This window comes from Tympanuchus pallidicinctus, unplaced genomic scaffold, assembly GCF_026119805.1.
Source record: "Tympanuchus pallidicinctus isolate F22 unplaced genomic scaffold, pur_lepc_1.0 scaffold6, whole genome shotgun sequence".
Taxonomy (NCBI): domain Eukaryota; kingdom Metazoa; phylum Chordata; class Aves; order Galliformes; family Phasianidae; genus Tympanuchus; species Tympanuchus pallidicinctus.
Window position 1 is genome coordinate 44,266,496 of NW_026294780.1, and position 25,893 is coordinate 44,292,388.

A 25,893-nucleotide genomic window follows, 5' to 3' on the forward strand; every position below is an offset into this window, starting at 1 on the left:
CCTGCCTTCCCTTCAGTCCTGTTTTTCCCCTCATGATTTACGTACACATGCAGTCTGTTGGATGAAGAGAATGATTTGGTTTTAAACAAATCCCAACAAACACGTAATGGCTGTAGTTGTGGCTGTGCTTACAATCTTAAAGCAGAGAACAGAGCTCAAGGTGCAGATGCTCAGGTGCCATTAGGGACATACCAGCACACACAGTGCTGATTTAGTCCAACTGTGAAATTTCACAGTGAGTGTTGTGGGTGGATGTTCAACTTCAAGGCTTTCAAATCCTGTTTGTGTTGACATTTGACGTGAGATCAATGTAGTGTTGGCCACGTGAGGCTTAGAAGTGTCTGCTAAGCTCAAGAGTGAGTTCTCCATTTCTGATGTTGCAGCCTATAATTTATCTTAATGTAAATGATTTGAAGTAGTGATACTACTAATAAAATAGAACCGCATGTGCTTGATGAATTATTTCACTAAGGGCCATAAGTACGAGCAGTAACACGCTGTGCTTTGCTGTTTGAGATCAGTAGAGATGTGATGCAGGATGACAGCCTAACAGTTGGCATTGAAGATTCTGCATGTTTTCTTACTTCACTGTGGCGGATGCTTTGAGCTGACAGTCTTCAGTACTGGCATCAGTTTCCATTTTCCTTGTCATGTTAAGATCTACTGACTCACATCAACCAACCTAGATAGAAAACCACAAACAAACACGCCACAGGTACCTTGTATAGCATGCAGTTAAAACAGAAGGACAAAGAAGCTGGGTGCAGAGAGAGAAACTCAGATTGAGGCTGTCAGTTGTGTGTCTGACTTCAAGAATTCCTTCATTTGCACCCACGTAGTTCTCTGGAAGTTAGCAGTAACATCTGTCTCTGCTTTTGCTATGGCTAAATCACTGATGCACGTGCTTTAGATAGCTGCAGAAAATGCACAGTGGGTGATAAAAAAGGAGATGGTTAGATATTTAAGTTCAAAATGTACAGAAATCTACTTTGCAGGACAAGTACTAATTGATTATTGCATCTGAATTGAGGTGCCTCCTAGGAGGTTTCCTTAAACAGCCATTTCCACGTAAGGCTTCTGCCTGCTGTTCTCACGCCCCTGTGGGTGCATCTTGGGCTGTAATATCTTCACATATGCTTTGGTTTCTATACTTGTTTTAGATTGTTACATTTATGTTTGCACTGATGACAGCAAAGCTGCCCATAACAGATATGGCAGTAACCAAAAGCAGAAATAGGCATTTACTATAGAATAAAAGCTATAGCAGCAGAGTAAAACTGCATCCCAAGGAAAGTCATTCCTTTACATTTGACAGCTGTTTCCACGTGCTATTTGTCTGTCTTCCTTTGAGAGAGAGAGAACAACACTGGAATGCACAGAACAACTTTATATAATACGTGTATATACATGGCTGAGAGTGAGTTGGTGTAAAAATGCTTCATTTCCTTACCAGAAGCATGTTGAAATCTGGGGGTTGGCTTGTATCTTTAAGTATTCATTTCATTCCTGATTTTTTTTTTTTTAAGGAGAAAGCTTTTCCTTATTTGAATACAGCAGAGATTAGAGCTATCACTTTCTAAATTCATGGAAATTTAAGGTAATCCTCTCTGAGTTCGTTTCCATAGCAAAGTTTGTAAAATCTATATATACGTATATATTTAAAAAGGTGAATCCTTCATGTCCTCTGGCCTGGGAGAGGTGAGTTGTATTCCACGTCTGCACAGCTGGAACACACAGAGCTTCAGTGTTGAACTGCATGTTTATGGTTGCAAATGGGAAGTATGTGAAAGGTGGGATAAGGAGAAGTGGTGAAGCTGCAGTTACGGTTTGTCTTTCAAGTGCAAGATAATAAAGAGAAGCTGTAAAATTCAACAGACTTGGGATTGCATCACTCTGTATAACGTGCAATCTTTACTCATTCTGGAGTTGGAGAACTAGAGGGAAATATTCTGGGGGACTTCTGTAAGGCTGCTGAGGTGCTTTTTGTTGGAAAATGTATTTCAAAGGTATAAGCTTGCTGTGGGAATTGATTTCAATGAAGTTTCTTCCCAAAGGGCTTTCCAAATAGTAATAATAAAAATAATTAAAAATAAAAAAATAATCTTTAGAAGATAATTTCATTTTCCTGAAATTTCAGGAAGTAAAACTTGAAGCAGACACTTCAATTTTCTCAAAATAGGAATTGTAAAATGCAGTGATTTCATCAGAAACGTTGAAACTTTGGGTTTTTGCTCCATTATAAACGACTGAGAATTTCTGACAATAAAAAAATTCAGAAAGCTTGAATATATGTATTAAAAAAAAAAAAAAAAAAAAAAAAGCATGTTGTTACTGAATAATGTGACATTTTTCTTGTGGAAGCAGCAAGATGTTTATTATCATAGAATCATAGAATGGCCTGGGTTGAAAAGGAGCACAATGATCATCCAGTTTCAACCCCCTGCTATGTTCAGGGTCCCCAGCCAGCAGACCAGGCTGCCCAGAGCCACATCCAGCCTGGCCTTGAATGCCTCCAGGGCTGTTCAGCTGTGAAATGGGAAATCTGCTATTGACATGTCAGAAAAAAATATGCTAGCTTCGCCCTTTTGTAAAAGTTGATTTTAAAGTCTGATTGTGATTAATATTGCTGCCCTCAGTCTCTGCAAAGTTATGCAAATCAGAGTGTTTTAAGTGCAGGCTTTTGTGCTTCATAGGCATCAGCAGGGCTTATCTCTTGATCTAACTTGCTTTTGTCACAGCATTTCAGTGCTCAGGCACTTCTGTCCGCTGACATGTTTCTGCTAAAGTCACTTATCTTTACATGGCAGTTCCTGTAATTCAAAGAACTAAGAAAAAAAAACCCAACACTGTATATTATTTTTTAACTGCCTCAAAGAAGCTAAGAAATGAGAAGATTGACTGTGTGATACTGTCACCTGACTGCTGCAGCTGTCTACATATCTGTTATTTGTTATTCAAATGATTCAGAATGGCAGCATGCAGTTTCCTCCAACCCTTCTTTGTACCATCCATCAAACTGCTGAAATGAATTAAAAAACATTCATTTAATATGAAGTAATAATTAAGAATTGCATCACGTGATATGGAGTAATCAAACATTATATCTTTGGCCCTTGTATATACGTGCAACACCATTCAAGGTTTGCCCTTTATGGTGCGAATTAGAAAGGAAGTGTTTCAAGCACTATAAATCAGTAATTTTCTGCATCATTTCCTTCTAAATAGCTGAGGGGGAGATGTTCTGCCACCAGTCAACCTGTTTTTCCAGAGCCTGATGAGTCTTCAGAAACAAGTGTTGATGTGTGGCCACGAGGAAAGGCACTGAGTGTCTTGTCTTACCTTATTTGCTGAAAAATAACCTGGGTTACATTTGGCAAATGTTGGATTGAGCTTCTTGTATGTGTTACTGACATCCTAGTGACCAGTTTACTACATAGGTGCACTCTCTTGGATTTCATGTATAGATTTTATCACATTTTTTTGCCCCTTTTTATGATTTTTGCCCTTCCTTTCCTGTTCAGCTGCATCTTACTATGTTACAAGTATATCAAAGCAGGTGTGTTTTGCATTTTATTAAGGTTTCTTTCATGTTTCTGAAGATCTTTCGATAACTTTGTGGATTCTTTGGATTCCCATCATTTGTTGGTAATACTTGTGTTTGGGTACATTTTTCTGGCTCAAATGTATGAAAAGCTAGTAGATAAACAAACTTTAAGATTGTTTCTGTTATGGATGTGCAGATTTATAGCTCTTAGTCAGCCAATGCCATGGGTTGGTGAAATTGTTCTCATGAGCAAGAGAAGAAGTGAAACAACTAGAGGGAAGCCTGGGTGGCAGGGAGGCCAGCAAGCTTCGTAATAGTAGAATTAGCTTAACAGCATTAGCAGTAAAACTTACAGAGAAAGCAGCAGGAAAAATACTTGGTAAATAATAAAATACCAGGTTTGTAAAATAGCTAAAAGTGTGAAATGAGTGTAACATTACAAAAGAAAAAAAGGGTCTTCTAGGTTTTTCTCCAGACAAATTATTGACAAGTTTGAGTTTTCTACTGTTCTTTTTGATTTTTCTACTGTTCTGTGTCATACTGCCAAAACTGAATTTCTTATGCTCAGATTAGAAGGAATGTGTTTTTAATGAAGACTAATCAATCCTAGAATACTTTGGGTTTGGAAGGACCCTTAAAAGTCAGTAAGTCCAACCAAGAATTCCTTTAATTTTCTTAACCTGACCTCCCGTGCACTGCTCTCTGCCTTTGCAGTATTGCATCTTATCTGATGGTTACCCAATTGCTTCCAAGGCAGAAGTGTTCATCTGGAGGCATCTGGTTTGCTTTGTCATTGTGCTCCAACAGCTGATGGGCTGTGGGCTGAGATAGCTGAGCTTTGCCTATTCCTTTGCCTGTAATGGTGATCACAAAAGTGAAGGTTCAGACTAAAATCAAAACTCATCATAAGGGATGGGTTTACGCCCAAAATGTTGGTGTGCTTTACTGTAAGAATGTTTTGCTACAAATCTATTTTTTCTTTCATTTTTATGTATTTTTTTTTCAGATGGAAATATTTTCCTAAAGTGATTGTTAAATATGTTTTATACAATGGTATTCTTGCTTGTGTTGTAGTATTTCAATGTAAAGCAAAACAGTGATGGTCGAATCATGCCATAGAATCATAGAAAGGCCTGAGTTGAAAAGGACCACAATGCTCATCCAGTTTCAACCCCCTGCTATGTGCAGGGTCACCAACCAGCAGACCAGGCTGCCCAGAGCCACATCCAGCCTGGCCTTGAATGCCTCCAGGGATGGGGCATCCACAGCCTCCTTGGGCAACCTGTTCCAGTGCGTCACCACCCTCTGGGTGAAAAACTTCCTCCTAATATCTAAGCTAAACCTCCCCTGTCTCAGTTTAAAACCATTCTCCCTTGTCCTATCACTATCCACTTATGTAAACAGTCGTTCCCCCTCCTGTTCATATGCTCCCTTCAAATACTGGAAGGCCACAGTGAGGTCTCTCTGGAGCCTTGTCCTCTCCAAACTGAACAATCTCAGTTTCCCCAACCTTTCGTCATAGGAAAGGTGCTCCAGCCCTTAGAACCCTTTCTTGTTATCTTTCACATCCCTCACCATGTTCAGCTCCATCCATGTCATATCATGGATATCACACTGCTTTTGGAAATCCCAATTTCTTTGCCTCATTTCCTACTTTAAACTATACAGATCATATTGCAAGTTGCAGTAGTTTTTACTTTTCAGTATCATACATTGTTCTGCTCTTACTGCAGCTTCTTAATGTGACTTGTCCCAGCTCATGCTCCTTTTCTAGAGGATTGCTCTTTCAGTATTTGCAACTCATGGTAGCAATCCTTGTTCTGGGCAGATTTTTGTTGTATCTGGTTTTGTCCAATTGAAAACTCAGCAAATCCTTGGCTGTGTTAAAAGATAGTGTTGTGCTTTTTTAAAAAGGGCTGTGTGCAGAGTTTCCTGGCACGCTTACTGCTTCAACTGCATTAAGAGATTTGCTGGTGATATATTATGCCTACATTTGTCCAGCTAATGAGAAACTGGGAAGAAAATGAGACTTGAAACTGAATTGTTGGCTTAAAACAAAAATCTAAGAGACGCCACGTTGTTGGTACCTGAAGGATACTTATATGACCTGGGTTCTCATGAGATACGTGTTGCCATTTGAAGTCAGAGGTTTCAGTGCTATGAATTCTTGCAATGGATCACGCAGGGGCTGAGCTGGTGCACCATGATCTGCATCCCAGCACAGAGAGAGTGCAATAAAATGAAGAGGTTACAGGCTTGTTTCCTGCCTGATACGGGGCAGGCAAAGTCGCTTGTTTTCATCAGCATGTCATTATGCTTGCTTGTTTTCGTCCACGTTTAATGCTGCTTTGTAATCACGTTGGAGTGTTTTGCCAGGTAGAAGATGAGAGATGTGAGAGCAGTGTCGTGTCTATGCTTGTACTTGGGCAAAATAATTCCTGGAACTCTTGGTTTGTGGTTCTGGGAACAGCGACTGCGTAAGTCAATTAGAATAGAAACAACTAGAAAGAGGGGGTTAGTGTGATACGGTGCTGTAACAATCTGCTCAGTTGTTACCACAGCAATTATAGAAATTTGTCTTTACCAAAGCAGGGATTTATTGACCCAAATTTTCTTCTGAAGAAAGTAAGTGCTTAAGTGCTATTTTGCTCCTGAGTGCAATGATTTTTCAGGTATGAGAATAATTACAGAAGTATTGTTCTTAATACTTTTGGTCCTTTAATGCATCTCATCTTGCTTTGCTGACAAAGTCTTCGCGCTCTATAATGTTTTCACAGTTTAAGGTTGTTGATACAGTTCTCAACCTCAAGATTTTTGGCAGGACATTTTGTTGCTGACTGATGCATCACCATTTCCGACAGTCCAATGGCTCTCATCGAGAGGGTTTTAGTTCACATACTGTGCACAATTTCTTGTGCTGAGAGAGAAAACACCGGTTCGAGTTCCCTTTGTCTTTGAGACCTTTGGCTTCTGCTTAAAAACCTTGGCAAGTTAGATGTGTCACAGATGACTCATACAGAAGCCCGGTTACAACTGGGAGCAAGGTAATAAACATGCTAATAACTTCAGATAAGGTTGTTTCTCTAGCAGCACTGCCAGTTCAGACCAAAGATCTATCTGGAAGAGGCGTGTGGCAGTTCCTCTGGGGAAAAACTAGCCTACAATGTAATTTTCCTAGATAATGTTCAGAAAAAACACATGGCAAGGATTTTGTTGTATTCTGTAGTGCTTTGTAGACCTTTTGTATGGTTGTCTTTTGAAGCAAGGTGTTTTGTGTGTTTGCAGTGTTTTGTGCTGGCTGCTTCCATGGCTGTACTCTCGGGCTGTATGCAAAAAGAACAGTTGCTTTTGGCTTTCAGTTTTGTTGCCTGCTAATTTAGTTTGATGGCTTTTTTTGCTATGCTGTGGTTACAGTACAGGCATAATGATAATTCTATTTTAGTACTTTGCTAATAATTCTTTATACTTGGACTTCTGAGCCATGAGTTGGCATTTTCAGCATTACTCACATTGGCTCTAAATATCTCGCCTTGAAATAACAGTGACTTCAGAGCCCTATGGATTGTCAACGTAAGGTCATTTTTCTCTTTGGTTTTGTTTTTGTCATCAAGTACTATGGCTACTTTATCATCCAGTCATTGAAAATCACAAGATCTCTTTGCATTGTCCTCCAGTTCTTGGTGCTGGTGCTGCCATTGAAAGATGCTGGCTCATGTCATCCTACAGCTGCTCGTTTGTCTGTTTATTTGACCTACTGTGCTGGCATTGCCATAAAGTGCTATACATAGGGAAGCTGCCCAGACTGTAAAACTAAGCCTGAGGCCTCCCCTCCTCACCTAGAAGAAGAAACCCTCACCTAGAAGAAAGAAGAAAATCAGCAGAACAGAAAAAAGCACAGTTCTGTGGTTTGAGACTGTGTCTTTTAGTGCAATACTGGCTTATGCTGACTTAGAGCAGTTGTGTAGTGAAGGCTTTAATGTGCTGAATATTAACCCCTTAGTTACTCAGAGAGCTGTGTTTTAAATTAAATAGTGGTTGAAATTGTGTGAACGTTAAGCAGAAAAGCTGCTGAAGAAACACATGTGGGAGCCTACTGCAAGCCATGTAGCCTTCCCAAGGTCATCCTGAGTAGTTTAAACAAAGAAAGAGCTGAGTGAAAATGTAGTCCTGTGCTTGTAGGCTGGTCTTGAAAACTCCTTCTGAAGCAGTTCTTCCAAAGGGTGGTTTCACTGTCACAGCAAATGGGAATGGCCTTAAAGCCCGTGGTTCGTTTTTCTCTTCAGTATTCAACTGGTGATTGGGTTATGGATGTGTCAGTTGCCTCATTGAGGAACACCTTCCAGTGCCTGAAGGGAGCTTTTAAGCAGACAGGAGACCACTTTTTACACAGTCTAATAGTGGTGGAACAAGGGGAAATGGCTTTAAACTGGAAAAAAAAAAAAAAAAAAAGGAAATTTAGGCTATATGTTAGGAAAAAATTATTTGCTTAGAGGATGGTGAGGCCCTGGCACAGCTGCCCAGGGAGGCTGTGGATGCCCCATCCCTGGAGGCATTCAAGGCCAGATTGGATGGGGCCCTGGGCAGCCTGAGCTGCTGGGTGGCAGTTCTGATTGTGGTCAGGGGTTGGAACTGGCTGGGCTTTAAGATCATTCCAGCCTAAAACGTTCTGTGATTCTTCTATCTTGTAGTGAGATGGTCCAGGATCTTATGCTGAGCGACCACGTGAAACACAGGGGGTTGGTTAATACAGAACCACCTGACGAACAGCAGTCTTGGGAGTGGAGAGAAACTGTAAAGAGAAGCTGTAAAGATAATGGATTTACAGCCTTACTTAAAGCAACGCTAGTTTAAAATGCATAGCCTGGCTCTTAGGACCTGATGTGCCTGCTGTTAACTGAAGAGATCTGAACTCATTTCTCACTAAGCCTTCAGATATCTCTTTTTTTTCAGGAAACTGCTGTTTCCCCCATTAGAGTTGCTTGATTTCATACTGATACATTTGTATATGTACTTGAGACTACCTAAAGCAGGTTCTCTGAATCAGCTATGAAGAGTTCTAAATGTCAGGCCACAAAATAATTGCTCTTTTTTTGGTGCGGTAACTGTTTCTTGTTTTATAAGAAGCTGAAATGTGAGAGAACTGGACTTGAAAATTCCTAATAAGTTTGGAGCCAGGACATCCATTCAGATCTGCTGTTCGTGTGCTTGCTGTCAAGGACTTCAAATCATTGGAGTTCAGATGATTTTAAATGTCATCAGTATGTGCTTGTCACTTCCTTGGTAGTTTATGACTTTCCAAACCTTTTGTGTGAGGAGGAAAGCCTTTCAGATGCCACAATTAGTTGGTTTTTCTCTACCTTTTTTCTTTTTTTCTTGCTCTGCCCATTACACGTTTAGATAAAAGGAGATTATCACAAGGCTTGATGACAGCATTACGTTCTGTAAACCAACATTATGCTGTTTTTTAAATACCAAAGATCACTAGGAGAGCCTCTTGTATTAAATAAACAAGTGCTCTAAGGAGTTAAAAGCAGATTGGACAATATTCTTCCATGAGTTAGACTATTAGGCAGGTCAAGAAATGGACACAGATGTTACATTTTTTGAAGTTAACATCAAGGCAGCCTGGTCTGGTGGTTGGCAACCCTACATACAGCAGGGCTTGAAACTAGATGATCATTGTGGTCCTTTTCAACCCAGGCCATTCTATGATTCTATGATTACCACTGTAATTGTTAACGTCAATGTTTGTTTTAATGAACAAGAGTCCTAATAGAATGATAATTTAATTAACACAACTCATTTAGTAGGAGATATGTACATATAAATAAAACAAAAACATTGTCCATAGTCTTGTATTTCATGGCAAATACCTTAAGACTGTGAAGTATATTTTGCTGTGACAGTCCCAGCCTAATTCAAAATTCTCAATGCCATTTCTTGTGTAACGTTTCTGAAATACAACTGCAAACAAGAGTCTGCTTTCCAGTCCAGTAATTCAGTCCTGGACAAGAGAAAAGGAAATTGATAGTTCCCATACAGTCTTTGTGCTTCCATTCCAAAGCTGTCAATTCTAAATTGGTTTTGTTTCGCCTTGCAAAATCGCATCCACCTTTTATCATAGTATGAAGAAACGTGTTTGTTAATGTGATGTATTGCGTTGATCGACTCAGTAATTTGTGACGGTGTTAATTGTTACAAAACAGTGTTCCTAGGCATTGAGACACACGGCTCAGTGATAAACGTGGTATTAAAATTTACGGTGGACAAATAATTGGAAATTAAAAATCAATTAGAAAATTACCGTAAGGAACGGAAGTGTAAAGCCGTAGAAAACAAGAACAAAAAGAAAAGCAGATTCTAAAATATTATAAACTGTCAATTAATACTGCCTGAGAGGAAAGCTGCCCTGGGACTTCCTTTATAGTCAGTGGAATACACCCCAACCCAAAAGGGCAGTGGTGCTCTGTATTTAAGGCCATAGGTCATTTGTTTAATCTTCTCATGGAAACCAAAGTCCAATCAAACATAGAGGTGGGACAGAGCTAATGTAAAGACGACAAAAGTGGGAAGCATCCGTGTGTCCTGTAGTTTCATCATAGCCAAATAAAGATTAGCCAACGAGACAATCAACCCGTTTTGTCCATAAAAGGAGTTTGCAGGCTGGAGCAAAATGACTGCAGGTGTTTGCAGTGCAGGTATCATCACTCCCTAATCTGCCCCCCATGGCACCACAGAATCACCAAGGTTGGAAAAGACCCACAGGATCACCCACTCCAACCATCTGCCCATCACCATGGCTCTCTCTAAGCCATGTCCCTCAACACAACGTCCAAGCATTCCTTGAACACCTCCAGGGCCGGTGACTCAGTAATGCCCAGTTTGGTTTTGCAGAGTTATGGTTAGAGAGGAACAAGTCACATTTCTGTCTTGTTACTGATTCTACTGCCAATGCCTGTTTGACTGTGAGAAATTTTAGCTCTCACGTCCTTCCTCCCTTTTTGCATCTCTTGAAGTGGACCTTGGCTAGCTGTTGCATGGCAGATTCAAATTAAAAGCAACATTTCATTTTATCAGTAAAATTTATTCTGTGAGTGCATCTAGTATTATGAATCACTTGCTTGGCATTGAAGTAAACTGTGCAAAACCCCTTTCATGTGAAAAGAATACATTGGAGGTGACCTGTTGACCTGATGTGTTGCTTAAAAGCTTTAGAAAGCAATATAAAATTTGTACTAGATAGTGTGAATAATGTCACTTTAAAAAGAAGTTACTGATAAACATTCCAGCAAGATAAAGCTGGACCTGGGGGTTAAAGTTCTTTTGTGACTTACTCAGAGGACTGGTAAATTGTCTGCTTGTTGACATTCCACTTCATTGGTTCAAGCAAGATGTAGAATCTTGAATACCAAATTGTGTAACTAAAGCCAATCAGAATTTGCACCAATAAACTCTGGTTAATACATTTCCTTGAAAAATCACTGCAAGTTACAGAAGAACTTTCATGTTTAAATGTAAAGGAAGAAGTCAAGGTTACAATTAAACCATCAGCAGCTGATGAATGTTGTGTGGCGGAGGGTAGATGCATTTGCAGAAACTCACCTCTGTGTGTTTCAACATCTTTCAACAGTATCTGCTTTTCATTTGATCTTTGTGGCTCTGCATTTGGAAAGCTGCAAATAAGAGTGGATTTTCTCTCTGGGAGAAGAGCACGTATGGTTTTACCATGGAAGTTGTGATTATCGCGATGCTTACCTTCCTTTTCACCAAGTGAAAAAAATGGATGTGCAAACCCCATCACTGACACAGTTTTTTGCAGGCTTTTCAAGAAACCAAGTTTTGCCATAGGTCTCCCACTGAGTCATTGTTTTAAGATGTCCAGCCGTTGCTGGGAACCGACTGGGATGTGACAGCCACTTATTTATGATCATACACTGTTAACCACTGGCTTAATGAGAATTCTGGGGAGACAGAAAAGGCATATTGGACTTGCTGTGTCTTGCTGCTTTAAGTAGATTTTGCAATGCAGTGTATATTTTCTTGCTTATTGTACTTCATGGAACTGATGGAAAGTAGGACATCTGATAAATTCCTGTAGAGTAAAATCCAAGGTGAAAAATCAGCTAATCTAATGGGTTGTTGTGAGTAAATGCAGAAGTTCCATACTTGCTGCTTTCTTCTCTTTCCTACTTGCTCCCAACCTTTGTGTGGTTGCTGCCCTGACCTTAATGCTTCTTCAGGCTCTCTTGGCTCAATTCTCTGCAGAGCTGATTTAAGCCAAAATGATGTTTTGTGTTTTCCGTTGACTTTCTGCCATTTTGGTGCATTGTGTTGCCCTGTGCAGAGGCTGAATTAATGTCAGTGCTAGCAAATAGGGGGAAAGGAGCAGGGAAAATGATGTAAAAGTAGGCAGATCCCTTTCGTAGGTAGCAAGCTGCTGTGTCCTTTCTCACTATCTTGTTATCAGAGAGTTTAATGCTGGAGTTCAAGGAGTGTTTGGACAACGCTCTCTGACACAGTTTTTTGGATGTTGGGTGGTGCTGCATGGAGCCCAGAGTTGGACTTGATGATCCTTACGAGTCTCTTCCAATTTGGGATATCCTGTGATTATCTGTAATGAAATGGCACTCCGTGCGGTGACAGTTGGAGCAGGAGGGCCTGGAACTGGAAGTGTCAGCTTCAAAAGCTGCAACTTCTGCTTCCATTTCTTCACCTGTCCCTCCCTCACCCTCCATCAATTCCACTTCCTTTTAATAATGCTTTATAGAAAACAATTCTTGTCCAGTTATTAATAATTCAAATGTGGATCAAATGAGGTGAGATTTACTCTTAGTTGAGGAATTAGATGTTTTCACCATGAATTAATGACAGCTCTTGGAAAGAAAACTCGGGTCCCATAGTGACGTGCTGGTGGGAATAATAAAAAGGAAAAAACAGAGTGGCCAGAAGAATGAGAAGTGGAGAAGGTTATGTCTGTGCATTTCCAGCAAGAGCAGCACTGAAAGAAACAAGTGAGAAGCACGTGCACTCCTAAATACAAGGAAAGATGATGCAAACCAGTCCAAGGTCGAGTTGAGAAATGATGGAGAAATAACTCTGTGGTTATGAGTCAGTAACTTCTGTTTTGTTCTGTTATGAATGGAACAGCTTCAGTATTGCCCAAAAGCATAACTTATAAATTACACAGTAGGAAAAGTTGTGAATCTCAAGTCACTCTCATCTTATTGATCTGACTTGGTAGTTGATACATTTCAGAAGCAAAAGGCTCTTTTTTTTTTTTCTACAGCGAAGACTTCATTAAGAGGCTCTTAATGTTGGTTTTAATCCTAATAAAACTGGCCTGATTTTGCTAGATGTTTTCTTATGACCTTCAGCCAAGTGACTGCATGCTGCATACCTGGCTGTCATTGTACATAAAGATTTGTCATTTGTGCTGTCATATTTTAGCATTAGTAACACGTGAATCTGTAGAACCGAACAGAGCTTGGACAGCAAAATGATGCTTTATGCAGGCAGTGTTGAGCTGATTGACTTTGTGGCTTTTAGGGGACTGTTAGGAGGTAAATGCTGCATTTCTGGTTGTGCCCCTGTTTGTTCCCTGTCTGTAGGAATACTGCTTTCCCCTCTGAGGAGGCAGCTGCTTTTTATAAGCTGTTCTTCCGTTGCTTCTGGATTTCTCATGCTGCTTTCTTGCAAAGGAACACTATCCACAAGGATGAGAGTCTTGTTTAAAGAAGATGCAACAAACAGGAGGCAGCAACCTGGTGTTTTCAGAATTAATGATAACTGTGGTGCCAAAGTTTTTTCCCTTGCAATCTTGATGTCTCAGCAGAATTCTACTGCATAAATGACACACAAACAACAAAAGCCTGAGACACTGCTTCTGCAGGGCTACTATTTATTACAGCAGTAGTACTAATGTGACATCAGCCAGATCCATCCTCATTCCACTTAAATCCTCTCTTTGTTGCTTCCTACCTTGAGCTCTTAGTAGGTTCAGGCTTATGCTGCCTTGCCTAATGTCCAAATAATTGACTTTAAAGTTAAAAAGTGTGGACTCTTGGAGGGGGGGGCAAAAGAAAATAAGAATATTAAACATATCTTATAATATCAGACTGCTGTTTCCGTGTCTCTCCATCAGCATCCATTGAATACAGGGACAGTAACCTACCAAAGTAGGATCAGGTCACTGTACTTTTAAGGTCTCAGTCGGGTATAAGGGCAGAGACTGAATGCATGTGGAGTTAGCACAGCAATTGCCAGAGGAAGCTCTGGGACGATCACATCCAGAAATGATATTGCAGAAGTTTGAATGCTCCCACTGCAGGCAGATGAGTTATGAATGTGCTTATATGTTATCTATTGCATGTGAAATGTTGGGGAGGTACTGCAGCAGAAATGGTGCCTTTCTTCCACTAGAGCCTTTCAGGCACCCACGTGTTTTTAGGGATCATGACCTTTTGTAATCATACTTGATGTACCGTGTGCTTTTCTCTTTAGGAGTGGCTATGTAATAGGAAATAGTAAGAGACTCTAGAATGCCTCACACTGTACCTAATAGACTGCTATAGAAGAAGTTTGGTGTGTTTTAATAGTTACAATTGATTGATACTCTGACGAGTTGCGTATTCTGAAGTATTTCAAAGCATTAAGCTTCTGTTGAGCAGCATATTTTGGATGTTATTTTTTAGAGAAGGAACAATGTCTGTCTCGTGTGGCTGGCTTTTCTCAGGGTAATGTACTCTTACTGGGATCTTTTTTTCTAGGATTCACCTCTGTTTGATCTTATCAAGCAGTCAAAAGAACGAGAAGGTCAGACCGATCAGCCTGAGCCCACTTCCACCCTAAATCTGCCTCTCCAACATAACCACACTGCAGCAGATCTGTAAGTGATGTACATGCTTGATGTCTAGTGAAATGGATAGAATCATAGAATCATAGAATCACCAAGGTTGGAAAAGACCTGAAAGATCATCCAGTCCAACCGTTCACCTATTACCAATAGCTCTCACTAAACCATGTCCCTCATAGTGGATATCTCCCTCAATATTTAAATCCAAGCCCCATCAAACTTGTATTTGCAAACTGTTTTCTTCCTTGCCTAGGAATAAATAAATCCTCTTAACAGAAAAATGTTCTTGGCTGGGTGATAGTTGAAGTTGAAGCGAGTGGAAGGGTGTGAGTTTTGAGAAGAGAAGGGAAGGAGGAGAGAAAGGAGCAACTCCATTGTGTGCTGTCACTAACACATTTCTCTTGCTGTTTTGAGCTGTAGAAGGAAAGAATACAGATGAGTATTTAATCAGTTCATTCAATAATTTGAATTGTTAATTTATAACATGTGAATAATGTGTTACAGTACCAATTTGTTTCCCCTACTGGCGGAGAGGGAAGAGTTTGTTCCAATATTATTCATGTAAAATTGTTCCTTTATTCTGTGATGATGAAGTGCTTAACAGAAGTTAAATCCCCAGGTATCTTTCTCCTGTGAGATCTCCTAAGAAGAAAGCATCTGGACACCCTCAAAGCGGTACTTCTAATCCAGATGCTCAGCCATCTGCGACCTCACAAACACAGAAGCCACAGAAATCTACCTCCCTCTCTCTGTTCTACAAAAAAGGTTTGTTGCTGCTGCACATACTGCAGTTGCAAAATTTCTTCTTGTTATTTGTCCTTTTCAGGTCTCAGCATTACTGAATAGGTTATAACAGATATGTGGCAAACACGGTACAAACTCTTAACTGCCACTGAAAGAAAGAATAAAAAGTTACCAGAAGGTTAATACATGCACTCTACGTGGAATCATAGACAGATTAAGGTTGGAAATGACCTCTAAGGTCATCTAGTCCAACCATCAGCCCATCCCCACCATGCCCACTGACCATGTCCCTCAGTGCCACATCCACACAGGTCTTAACACCTGCAGGGTCAGTGATTCCACCACCTCCCTGGGCAGCACTCTCTGGGCCTGGCCATCCAGCCAGTTTTTTACCATGTAAGAGTTTGCCTGTCCAAGCCATGAGTCACCAGTTTCTCTAGGAGAACAGTGTGGGAGACACAACCAAAGGCTCTGCTAAGTCTAGGTAGACTTCATCCACAATCTTTCTCTCATCCACTAGGCATATTAAATTTCAACTAAAAGAATGACCATATTGGCTCTGATGAAGGGTTCTTCTATCACCTTTTTCCAGTGTTGACCACAAATAGGTGTCGTGGGCAGCTTAAGAGCTGGGCAAGCATATCTGGTGATTCCCCTGAATGCTTTCCCAAGCTTTGACTTTTTCCAGCTCAGAGTATTCCTGAGCTTTCTGCAGTATGTCTGTTTAATAACTCCAATAGACTGATTTTCCAAATGTTTGTCAAGACTTTTAATCAACATAGACAATACATGTTTAGCATGGATGTGTACAGTACATCTGCAGTGTAGACTTCCAGATGCCCACTACCTGCTGTATCGAGTCCTTTCCATTCGTTTTGAACCTGGCTGCTTCATTTCATGGGCTTGGAGCCCTTGTGGTAGGACTTGGGAAGCACTTAATTGCTGCCCATTCTCCATCACATTCCTCTTATTTTGTATTCCTCCTGTTTTCTTCTGTTTCCCAAGTGTTTCGACTGGCCTACCTTCGATTGCACACCCTGTTCTTTCGGCTTCTCTCTGAACATCCTGACCTGGAGCCGTTGATCTGGACCCTCTTCCAGCACACACTGCAAAATGAGTATGAGCTGATGAGAGACAGGCACTTGGACCAGGTAACATTTTTAAACAGTAAAATAGAAGGTTGGAAAAGGCTTTCCTGAGCAGGAATGTTCCTTACACATTCTTAAGATGTCAAAAATTATAATCTGAGGTTTTTTTCTCTGTTGATGACTCGAAGCAGAAATTAATTTAGTTAAGTGTCTTTTTGATCAGCTCAGGTTTGCTTGTTAGATTTTTTTTTACTATCAAATATCCAAAATACCATTTATAGCTATTTTCAAAATAATGAACAGAGACTGCTCATTTGTGTAAGAAAATACTGATTTTCCTTTGGAGGATGTTTGGCTGAATCACCTTTTTTATTGTAGCCTGGAGTTGCAGTAAGCAAAATGAGTTTCAGAAGTTATTATCAGCTCTAGTTAGCTGATCACCTTACAGCAATGAAAGAAAAAGTAGGTGAGATATTATCTGGATGCTTGTGATGTTGAACTGAATGCTGGCTTAGAGAGCACAACCAGTAACAGCTTACAAACTGAGCTTTTGCTTTTGTTTCCTAATGACAGATGACAAAATATGGATTAAAACTCAGTAGCAAAGCTTCACAATGCTGGAGTTTCTTTCTGTTTTAAAAGCATGAAAGCATCAACTAGCAAAGAAAAAAGGATTTCTAAACTTGAAATGAAAAGCCATCTTATTTTGTTCATTTCCTGTTGTCTTTTCCTGTTTTGTTGATAGATCATGATGTGTTCCATGTATGGCATATGCAAAGTAAAGAATGTGGATCTTAGATTTAAAACAATAGTTTCTGCATACAAAGAGCTGCCCAATACAAACCAAGAGGTATGGAAATGTCCCTCCATAAAATTGTTATAAATTGCTTGCTTCTTTGTCTAAAAGAAACCAACCCACAAAACAAGCAACACACTAGGATAGGAATGTTCATTACGAACTGAGCTTCATTATATTCTGGAGAGACCTCATTGTGGCCTTCCAGTACTTGAAGGGAGCACATAAACAGGAGGGGGAACAGCTGTTTATGAGGGTGGATTGTGATAGGACAAGGGGGAATGGTTTTAAACTGAGACAGGGGAAGTTCAGGTTAGATACTAGGAGGAAGTTTTTCACTCAGAGGGTGGTGACGCACTGGAACAGGTTGCCCAAGGAGGCTGTGGATGCCCCATGCCTGGAGGCATTCAAGGCCAGGCTGGATGTGGCTCTGGGCAGCCTGGTCTGCTGTTTGGTGACCCTCACACAGCAGGGGGTTGGAACCAGATGATCACTGTGGTCCTTTTCAACCCAGGCCTTTCTATGATTCTACATATTCGCCCTGCAGAGTAGAAAATCAACTCTAGTACTGAGTATCTCTGTAAGCATCTTGCAAAATAGTAAATATCTAGCACCAGTAGTTTGTTAGTTTTCAGAAAGCAAATTTCCTTCTGCCCTTTTAATAAAAGATAGCAAGTAACAGTTGATGATTCTATTTGGAGACTAGATGAGAAGTTCAAGTGTAGTACTGATAGGATTTTTCAAAAGCAACTTAAATTCCTTTAAGAACCACTTCACTTTCCTGGAACATTGAGGCGGAGTAGACAGATGACTTATTTCAGCTGTCTTAAGTAAAAAATACGGTCATATGTCAAACAGACATATATATAGAGGCCTGTTATAGTTGCAGGCTTGATTCTAACATGAAAAAGTTCATTAAGGCGCTTACAAACGAAAGAACTTAATTTTTATTTCTCACTCTGCAGACTTTCAAACGTGTTCTTATCAGGGAAGAGCAGTACGACTCCATTATAGTCTTCTACAACTTAGTGTTCATGCAGAAACTGAAGACAAACATCCTACAGTATGCCTCCAACAGGGTAAGGTGTTAGTTGTATCCAGAACTGTTTGTTTAACAGAACAGGAATTTACAGATGATAAAACCTTCTGATACTGTTATTATTTTATAGCCTCCTACGCTGTCACCTATCCCACACATTCCTCGCAGCCCCTACCAGTTTTCCAATTCTCCTCGGCGTGTCCCTGCAGGCAATAACATCTACATCTCACCCTTGAAGAGCCCTTACAAATTCTCTGATGGGTTTCAGTCTCCCACAAAGATGACTCCGAGGTCCAGGTATGTTGGTTACAAACATCTCACTGTGATGGGGAGATAGGATAGGTACATGGCAGGTAGTGACAGGACAAGGGGGAATGGTTTTAAACTAAAGGAAGGGAGATTTAGGTTGGATATCAGGGGAAGCCCTTTACAGAGAGAGTGGTGAGGTGCTGGCACAGGCTGCCCAGAGAGGTTGTGGATGCCCCATCCCTGGAGGTGTTCAAGGCCAGGTTGGATGGGGCCCTGGGCAGCCTGGTCCAGTGCTAAATGTGGAGGTTGGAGGCCCTGCCTGTGGCAGGGGGTTGGAGATTCGTGATCCTTGAGGTCTCTTCCAACCCGCACCATTCTGTGATTCAAACTGTGGGTCACTGGCTCTTAGCAGAGAATGACAGGAGTCATATTATCTGTAAACAGCATTTCCATCTCAGTATTGAAAAGCCTGTGCAAATCTGTAGTGGGCTTTTCCAACTAGGCTATGCTATCACACGTTTTAGGTTGAGGTCTTGTATGGGTTTGATTAGCAAACATCTAAAAGTAATGATTAAGGGCTGATGATCAGGTACTCAGCATTTCCTTTTGATAAGGGCTGGGTTTTGTGGACCTTTCATTCTTCCAAGCCACAGCTTCTCATTTATCAGTGTAGGATGGTGGATTTGACAATGAGGCTCTCACCGGTCCTAATGGAAATGTGAATAATCTGAATGCAGCAAAGCACAGTTTGAGTTTGCACTGTTAGAGAGCTTCATTAATGCCTTAAGAAAGTCTGTGCAAATTAATGGGTGCTTCTCTGTGGAGGGCAGCTTCACTGAAATGCTTGTTTTCTTCCTTTGGCAGAATCCTGGTGTCGATTGGTGAAACGTTTGGGGTGAGTTTTACAGTTCTGATTGTCTGCTCTTGAATGCATGGTGTTAGAGCCAGGGGGTCGCCTGCTGGCAGCCAGAGAGCTGGCTCATGGCTCTCGTTTAATGCAGTCATGTTATGGAATTTGTAAGCACAGAGATTACAGGGCTTTTCCGTTCACTTCTTTCAAACATTCAGACTTAGCTTTTAAAAAGGACAGCATTGTATTTTAGTTGTTGTGGAAGGAGGTTCCTCCCTGGAAGCATTCAAGGCCAGGCTGTATGGAGCTTTGAGCAACCTGGTCAGGAGGGAGGTGTCCCTGCCTACAGCAGGGAGTTGGAACTACATGATCTTAAAAGTCCCTTCCAACCAAAACCATTCTGTGATTCTACGGTTAGAATTCTTAGGCTGCAGACTCACAGAGCTAGTAACGTTTTAGTGGATGGCTGGGGAAGTTTGGGCAAGTTTAGTTTCAAGATTTATTGACCAACTTTTTCACTATTTTCTCGTGATTCCAGACTTCTGAAAAGTTTCAAAAAATAAACCAGATGGTGTGCAACAGCGAGAGCCACGCAAAGCGCAGCGCAGAGCCCAGCGATGCCCCTAAGCCACTGAAGAGGCTGCGCTTCGATATAGAAGGGCAAGATGAGGCAGATGGAGGGTAGGAGATGGTGGCTTTCTGCTAAACTGCTTAGGCTTGGTTCATGGGGCCTCCAGAATGCATCCTAACTTCTGCTCGAGGGTGGTGACGCATTGTAACAGGTTGCCCAGGGAGGCTGTGGATCCCCATCCCTGGAGACATTCAAGGCCAGGCTGGATGTGGCTCTGGGCAGCCTGGTCTGCTGGTTGGTGACCCTGCACATAGCAGGGGGTTGAAACTGGATGATCACTGTGGTCCTTTTCAACCCAGGCCATTCCGTGATTCTGTTTATTTCTGAACTTCCATAAATACATTAAATGAGGGACGGTAGCAAAATACTTCATTGGACATCGGGTGTTAAAAGCAAGGATGTATTCAGTGCCTCACACGCAGGTATTTGTGCTGAGGGTAAATTGTGCTGTTGTCTTTAGACAATCTTTAAAAATATTCTTTTAGACGTATGAGAAATAAAACATCTCTTGAGTTTACTGTGGAGGATAATACAGTTTGTATCTTTATAAGATGAGGCAACAGCAATGAAATGAACTAACCCTGATTTATGTGGGTGGGGTTTTTTTGTTTTTAACTTCCCTTTAATCAAATGCTTTCTGTCTGCAGCAAACACCTGCCCCAGGAGTCCAAGTTCCAACAAAAGCTTGCAGAAATGAGTGAGTATATTCTTCTGGTAATTCCTCAGCAGCGAGTACCTCGCATAAAACAGTTTGTGTCAATTGAGACAAAAACACTGCTATCATTTCAGTGCTGAATTTTTGTACTTGCTCCACTGAAACGCAGATGATTAAATGAAAATCCTCCAAAGCCTCTTCGGTGCTGTTAAATGGCACAGTGGCATAGAAGTGCTAGAAAATGAGCACGACGTGTTCATCCTTAATATCAGAATTCTTGAAAGGGAATTAAATGATTTGCTGTGCTGTGGGATGTGGCACTGCTCAGCCCACGGGGACTGGAGCAGCACAGCGCAGCCCTGCGTGAAGCTTCCCATTGCTTGTCTGAAGGCTGAAAGCCAAAAGGGAGGGCACAGTCGCAGGGAGAGCTTCAGTGCGTAGGTGAATTCCTTCAGGTGTGTGAAATTAAGCAAGAATTGCTTGAAATAACACAATTACGCATTTATTGAAAAGTGCAGGATTTGTTTCATTTGGAAGAGCACACTTCTGTTATTTCTTGGGTCATGACCAATTTTGCAAGAAATAATCCCACCCAAAATACTTTTGAAGGAAGCTTTAACTTCATTCATTTTTCTTGCTAGCATCCACTCGAACAAGAATGCAGAAGCAGAAACTGAACGATGGAAACGATACCTCAGCCAATGAAGAAAAGTGAGATTCTCCTCAGGACCAGGGGCTGCTGCAGGCCCTCCCAGCTTTTGCTTTACTGCCTTCATTCACTGAGTTGCTTTTTCAGTCGCTTTTATCTCAAGCCGATAGTTGAAAACCTTTGGACTTCTTTATTTCTGTCAAGGTTTTTCATGATACTTTGCCTTACGATGTAGCACGTATGCGATGTAAGCCACTGAATTTAATTTATATCTTTTCGGAGGATTTTAAAAACCAGCTTGGAAAGTGTCTTAGTTTGCTATTGCAGCGTTATGGATTGAAGCCAGTTCAGTCTACCTGGATTGAATTTTTTCTGTCTCAAGGCAAAATGTTAGCTAGGGATCTGAAGTGCACTAATTTTACTTCTTAGATTTCATTTTAATGTCGGATCTCAAAGCATTATTTGCAAATACTGAAAATTAGGGGTCAGATACCGCAAGGATTTCTGTCTCTGGGTGTAATTAACACGTCCAATTCCCATTAACTTAAGCTGCACAGCAGCAGTGGAGGGTCGGGGTCTCCCTGCAGAGGCAGGAAGCAGTGAGCACATGGTGTTAGCGCTACTACTGAAAGCAGTGAGCTGTGCTGTACCTCAGGTACGTCCCGTTCTGCACTTCCCCAGCTCTCACCCCACGCAGTTCAGAGGGCCCAGCTTCAATTTCACTGAATCTCGCAGAGATTGAATCCCACGAAGCAAAAAGGTGCGTTCCCCAATGCAAAGCACCACGTTGTGCACTTTCACATCTTGCAAAACCTTCATTTAAAAACAAAAAGTAGAACACCCCCAACCTACGTCACACCTCACACACGATGGCAAAGATCTCATGCTGTAGGATTCCCTTGCACCTCACAGCACACAGCTGTGTGCCTGAGGCGGCGCCTTACCCAGAAGGCAGAGCTCCACAGGCAACTTGGGAACAAATGTTTTTAAGTGTATTTATAAGTTATGGATTCAGATAGTGGATTTTTGTTGTTTTTTCTTGCAGTGATAACAGGTCTGCAGAATAGCCGGCTAAGAGAAAAGGATGTTTTATTTCTAGAGAACTAAATACAGTAAATGAGGTGCCACTTTTTTAATGACCCATTTGAATGAAATCTAGCTCACACAGCTGCTTAAATTGGAAGTTAGGGCAGCAAAGCGTGCTGCTCATCACACAGTAACACTTCTCTGCATAGAAGGTGTTTAGAAATGGTGCCGTGAACCTAAAATGCCTACAGTAGTGCCTGCTAAAGACCAGTTGTGGTGTTGACCAAAAGCTGAACCTGGAGCCACAAAAAACCTCCACTAATGGCACACTGATGATTGGTCACCGAATTGTAAAATGAAACTGAGTTATTTTTTTATTCTCAGCACAGCTTCAACTGTCGTCCTGAAGAATGTACAGAACTGTTGAGAGTACATTACGTTTATTTTTTCACTTAACAGAGTTTTACAGACAGGATGTGTGTTACACTGGGGCTCGCTGGTCCCAAGCTCTCTTACAGCAGCTGAAGTTCTTCAGTGATCCTCGGGTGAGAGCGCTGCAGGCGCCACATGACAGAGCCCCACACCTAACAGATCTCCTAGTGCTTGACTGTGGCACTGTGTGTGTTCGTTCCAACAGACTGAAGGCTTTACATCAAATGTATGACAATATTTTATACAACTCATCCGTTTATCTTCTTTCAAGATGAAATAAAATAGCTTTTAAAAGATCTTTAGCTGGTAGCTTTATTGGATGAGAAGGCAGCTTTTTATGGTGACTCTGCCCATCTGTGTCGCACTGCCTCCATGATTCTGCAGCTGAGACGAGCAGAAGCTCCATCAGGGGAGGGAATGACCTCAAGTTGTGACAGGAGAGGTGCAGGATGGTTACTGGGAAACATTTCTTCTCAGAAAGAGCAGTGAGGCAGTGGCTGCCCAGGGAGGTGGAGGAGTCACCGTCCATGCAGGCGTTCAAGAATGTGGATGTGGCACTGAGGGCCGTGGTGAGTGGGCATGGTGGGATGGGCCGATGGTTGGACTGGGTGATCTTAGTGGTCTTTTCCAACCTGAATGATTCGGTGTCTGAGTTAATCTGGAACCGTTCCTGATGGGTCTTTTGCTCCAGGGTTATCGCTGGTAACACCTCTGCCCACGTGCAGCTGCTCCACGGCCTGCGTCGCCGCCACAGCCCTCGCAGCGCTGCCTGAGCCCTTCGGAGACATTAGCGTTCACATCACCTCCGCTTTTCATGATGGATTCTTTTGTTCTGAGAACTGCTTGAAATAGCCCAGGGTGTCAGAGAGCAGCGTGAGCTGCCACGGCCTTCTGGCCAGGTGTCCGGCTGCAGGCAGGCAGGCAGCCCCACACACTTCCTGTGCTTTATGAGCCCGTAGCTGCCTGACGGCCCTGCTGAGCTTGCAGTGCTGTTTGCAGGACAGGCATGACGTAACGCCCAGAGCACAAAGAGCACTCAGAGCACTCGCTAACTCACCAGCCCCTGCCCCTCCACAAACATTTCATCAGCTGTAGGCAGATACGTGTGCAGACAGGCATCCTGCAATTAACAGCCTTCTAATCAGGGTTTGCAATCTTAGCGTTCTTAAGTAGCCACCTCACCGCAAGACCTGACTTCGGAATGGCACAGGCTATTGAACCCGGTTCAAGGATAAAAGAAGAGTTCGGAGCAGAAGAGACAGGATGGAAAATGTGACAGCATTTTGTGTGCTTTCACGGAAAGGCTCAAAGTCCACCTGTGAGCACTGTGGAGGAACAGACAGCCCTGGGAAGGGCTTGCGGGCTCTGCTCCCCTCCATTGGAGCCAAGGAGAGCTCAGTGCTCGGCCATGCGGGCGGCTCAAGATGGTGCCGCTCCTGGAATAAGCGGACTGTCCTGTGCGTTTGCTTCAGAGGCTATTATGGGTTTGGGGTAATTTTATTGATTATTAAATCATTTTTAGGGCGTTTATTTAAAAGGGGGAAATGCACTTCAGGACATTCTGCAGCCCTTCTGCTTTGCGCGCTCCTCGTTTTGCTTACATCACCTTTATCTGGGGACAGCTATTTTCTTTGAAACACAAACACCTCTCCCACATACAGAATCTCTTTTTTCCCCTCACGACTGACCACAGTCAACTCAGTTCACAAATCCAAGCAAAAATTATGTCAGACTTTCTTCCCTTCTTCTGAAAGAAAAAAAGACACCAAGTGCCAACCAAATGCGATGCTGTTTTTATTAATGGTTTGTTAAACCCAGGCAAGTTTATAAAGAAACAAGAAATCAGAACCTATTTGTATGTTCAAGGCTGTAGCCCTGCTGCATCGTTAGGTGGTACCCAGCGAGCCCTGGCTCTGCAAGGCAGCTGAGCACTTTGTTGTACAAGGAAAGCCTATGGAAGTGACTCAGCAGCTCCCTGGTACCAGGACTGCCCACAGCCCTGCAGTGCTGACTCTTCAGCAACTTCACCTTGAGGTGATCAGCTTCTTGTCGTGTCTTCTCCTTGCAAATTCCACTCTCTGTTTCCCTTTCTTAAGCAGAGATCCCTCTCTGAGCCCCAGACACATATTGTGCTTGACCATATCTCACATAACAATACCCCTTTTTTGTCTGAGGTGTCCTAAAAAACAAGAACCAACTCTTTAAGTATTTAACCTGCAGGATCCACAGTTTAACTTCATCGCAGACTGCTGTACAATGGCAAAATCCACCCTGAATTTCTTCCCAAATGCCCCCACCAGAGGGTTTCAATCACATCTATGCACACTCATCCACGTTTAACCACTTACACCAGTATGTTTCTAAAACACTGACCATTAAGTGCCAAGGAAAGTGCATGCAAACAAAAGTTAGCAAATAAATAAATAGAAGTCTCCACGAATACAATGCCATCCCAAACCAACGCTACGTATGATGTGAGGGACAGCCAACACTGCCCTGCTACACCCATAGCTGCCTTCGCTCAGTGCAGAGATGCTTTCTCTCAAGATGCCCGTCTTTGTCAGCCACTGTGAAACTGCAGCCAAGCTTTGCTGTGCACAGTAGGTGGGAAATCATACACAGGAAGGAAATCATTTTTTTAGAAAGGCACCGTTGGTTACGTTAAGCCAAAAAATGCCTCACTAAGAAAGCGCGCTGTATTGACTGCAGCAGTTTCTATCTGGGGGTTTCAGGTTGTGGAGCTGCCCTATGGATGTGAGCCAGAGTAGGAACGTGGCTGCACTGCCCAGGGATTTCTCTCCAGAGAGCCAGGCTCTGCCCTGAGCAGTGGACAGGTTTGATCAGATGTTGAGCAAAATAAGAAGTTTTTTTAAACGTTAGAATCTTCACACTTTGACAGTGGGAATATTTGGAGAACATTTTTTGAACTTAATTCCAGCTCCATAAATACCATGACTGGGTGGAGGAGCTTTTGCCCTTCCTACACAAAGCAGTGCTGCCCAGCTGCCTCCGGCTCTCCTTGGCATCCAGCGGCCCTTTCGCCCCGATCTCCCCGGCTGCTACAAATGTGAGCTCTGTTGTTTGTCCAGGCTTGTGGCAGGCAGCCACGCTTCCCACCCACAGCTGCAGCCTTGCCTACAGCCAGTAGTGTCACAGAACCACACAACAGCCTGGGTTGGAAGGGATCTTAAAGCCCCAATCCCTTGCCATGGGCAGTGCCACCCGGCAGCTCAGGCTGCCCAGGGCCCCGTTCTACACAGCCTTGAGTGCCTCAGGAATGGGGGCATCCACAGCTTCTCTGGGCAGCTGTGCCACAGCCTCACTGCCCTGTGAGTAAA

At 42.2% G+C, this 25,893-nt stretch overlaps 1 protein-coding gene across 1 annotated transcript in view; it reads left to right on the forward strand.

The window, feature by feature from the left end:
- Positions 1–22,851, forward strand: part of RB1 (RB transcriptional corepressor 1) — a 79,466-nt gene extending 56,615 nt beyond the window's left edge. The window contains exons 18-27 of the mRNA XM_052664535.1: positions 14,311–14,429; positions 15,016–15,161; positions 16,146–16,291; positions 16,974–17,078; positions 17,990–18,103; positions 18,194–18,360; positions 19,177–19,207; positions 19,701–19,843; positions 20,441–20,490; positions 21,090–22,851. Coding sequence (XP_052520495.1) covers positions 14,311–14,429; positions 15,016–15,161; positions 16,146–16,291; positions 16,974–17,078; positions 17,990–18,103; positions 18,194–18,360; positions 19,177–19,207; positions 19,701–19,843; positions 20,441–20,490; positions 21,090–21,163 — 1,095 coding nt within the window. The 3' untranslated portion in view covers positions 21,164–22,851. The remainder of the gene's footprint in view (positions 1–14,310; positions 14,430–15,015; positions 15,162–16,145; positions 16,292–16,973; positions 17,079–17,989; positions 18,104–18,193; positions 18,361–19,176; positions 19,208–19,700; positions 19,844–20,440; positions 20,491–21,089) is intronic.
- The last annotated feature ends 3,042 nt before the right edge of the window (positions 22,852–25,893 follow it).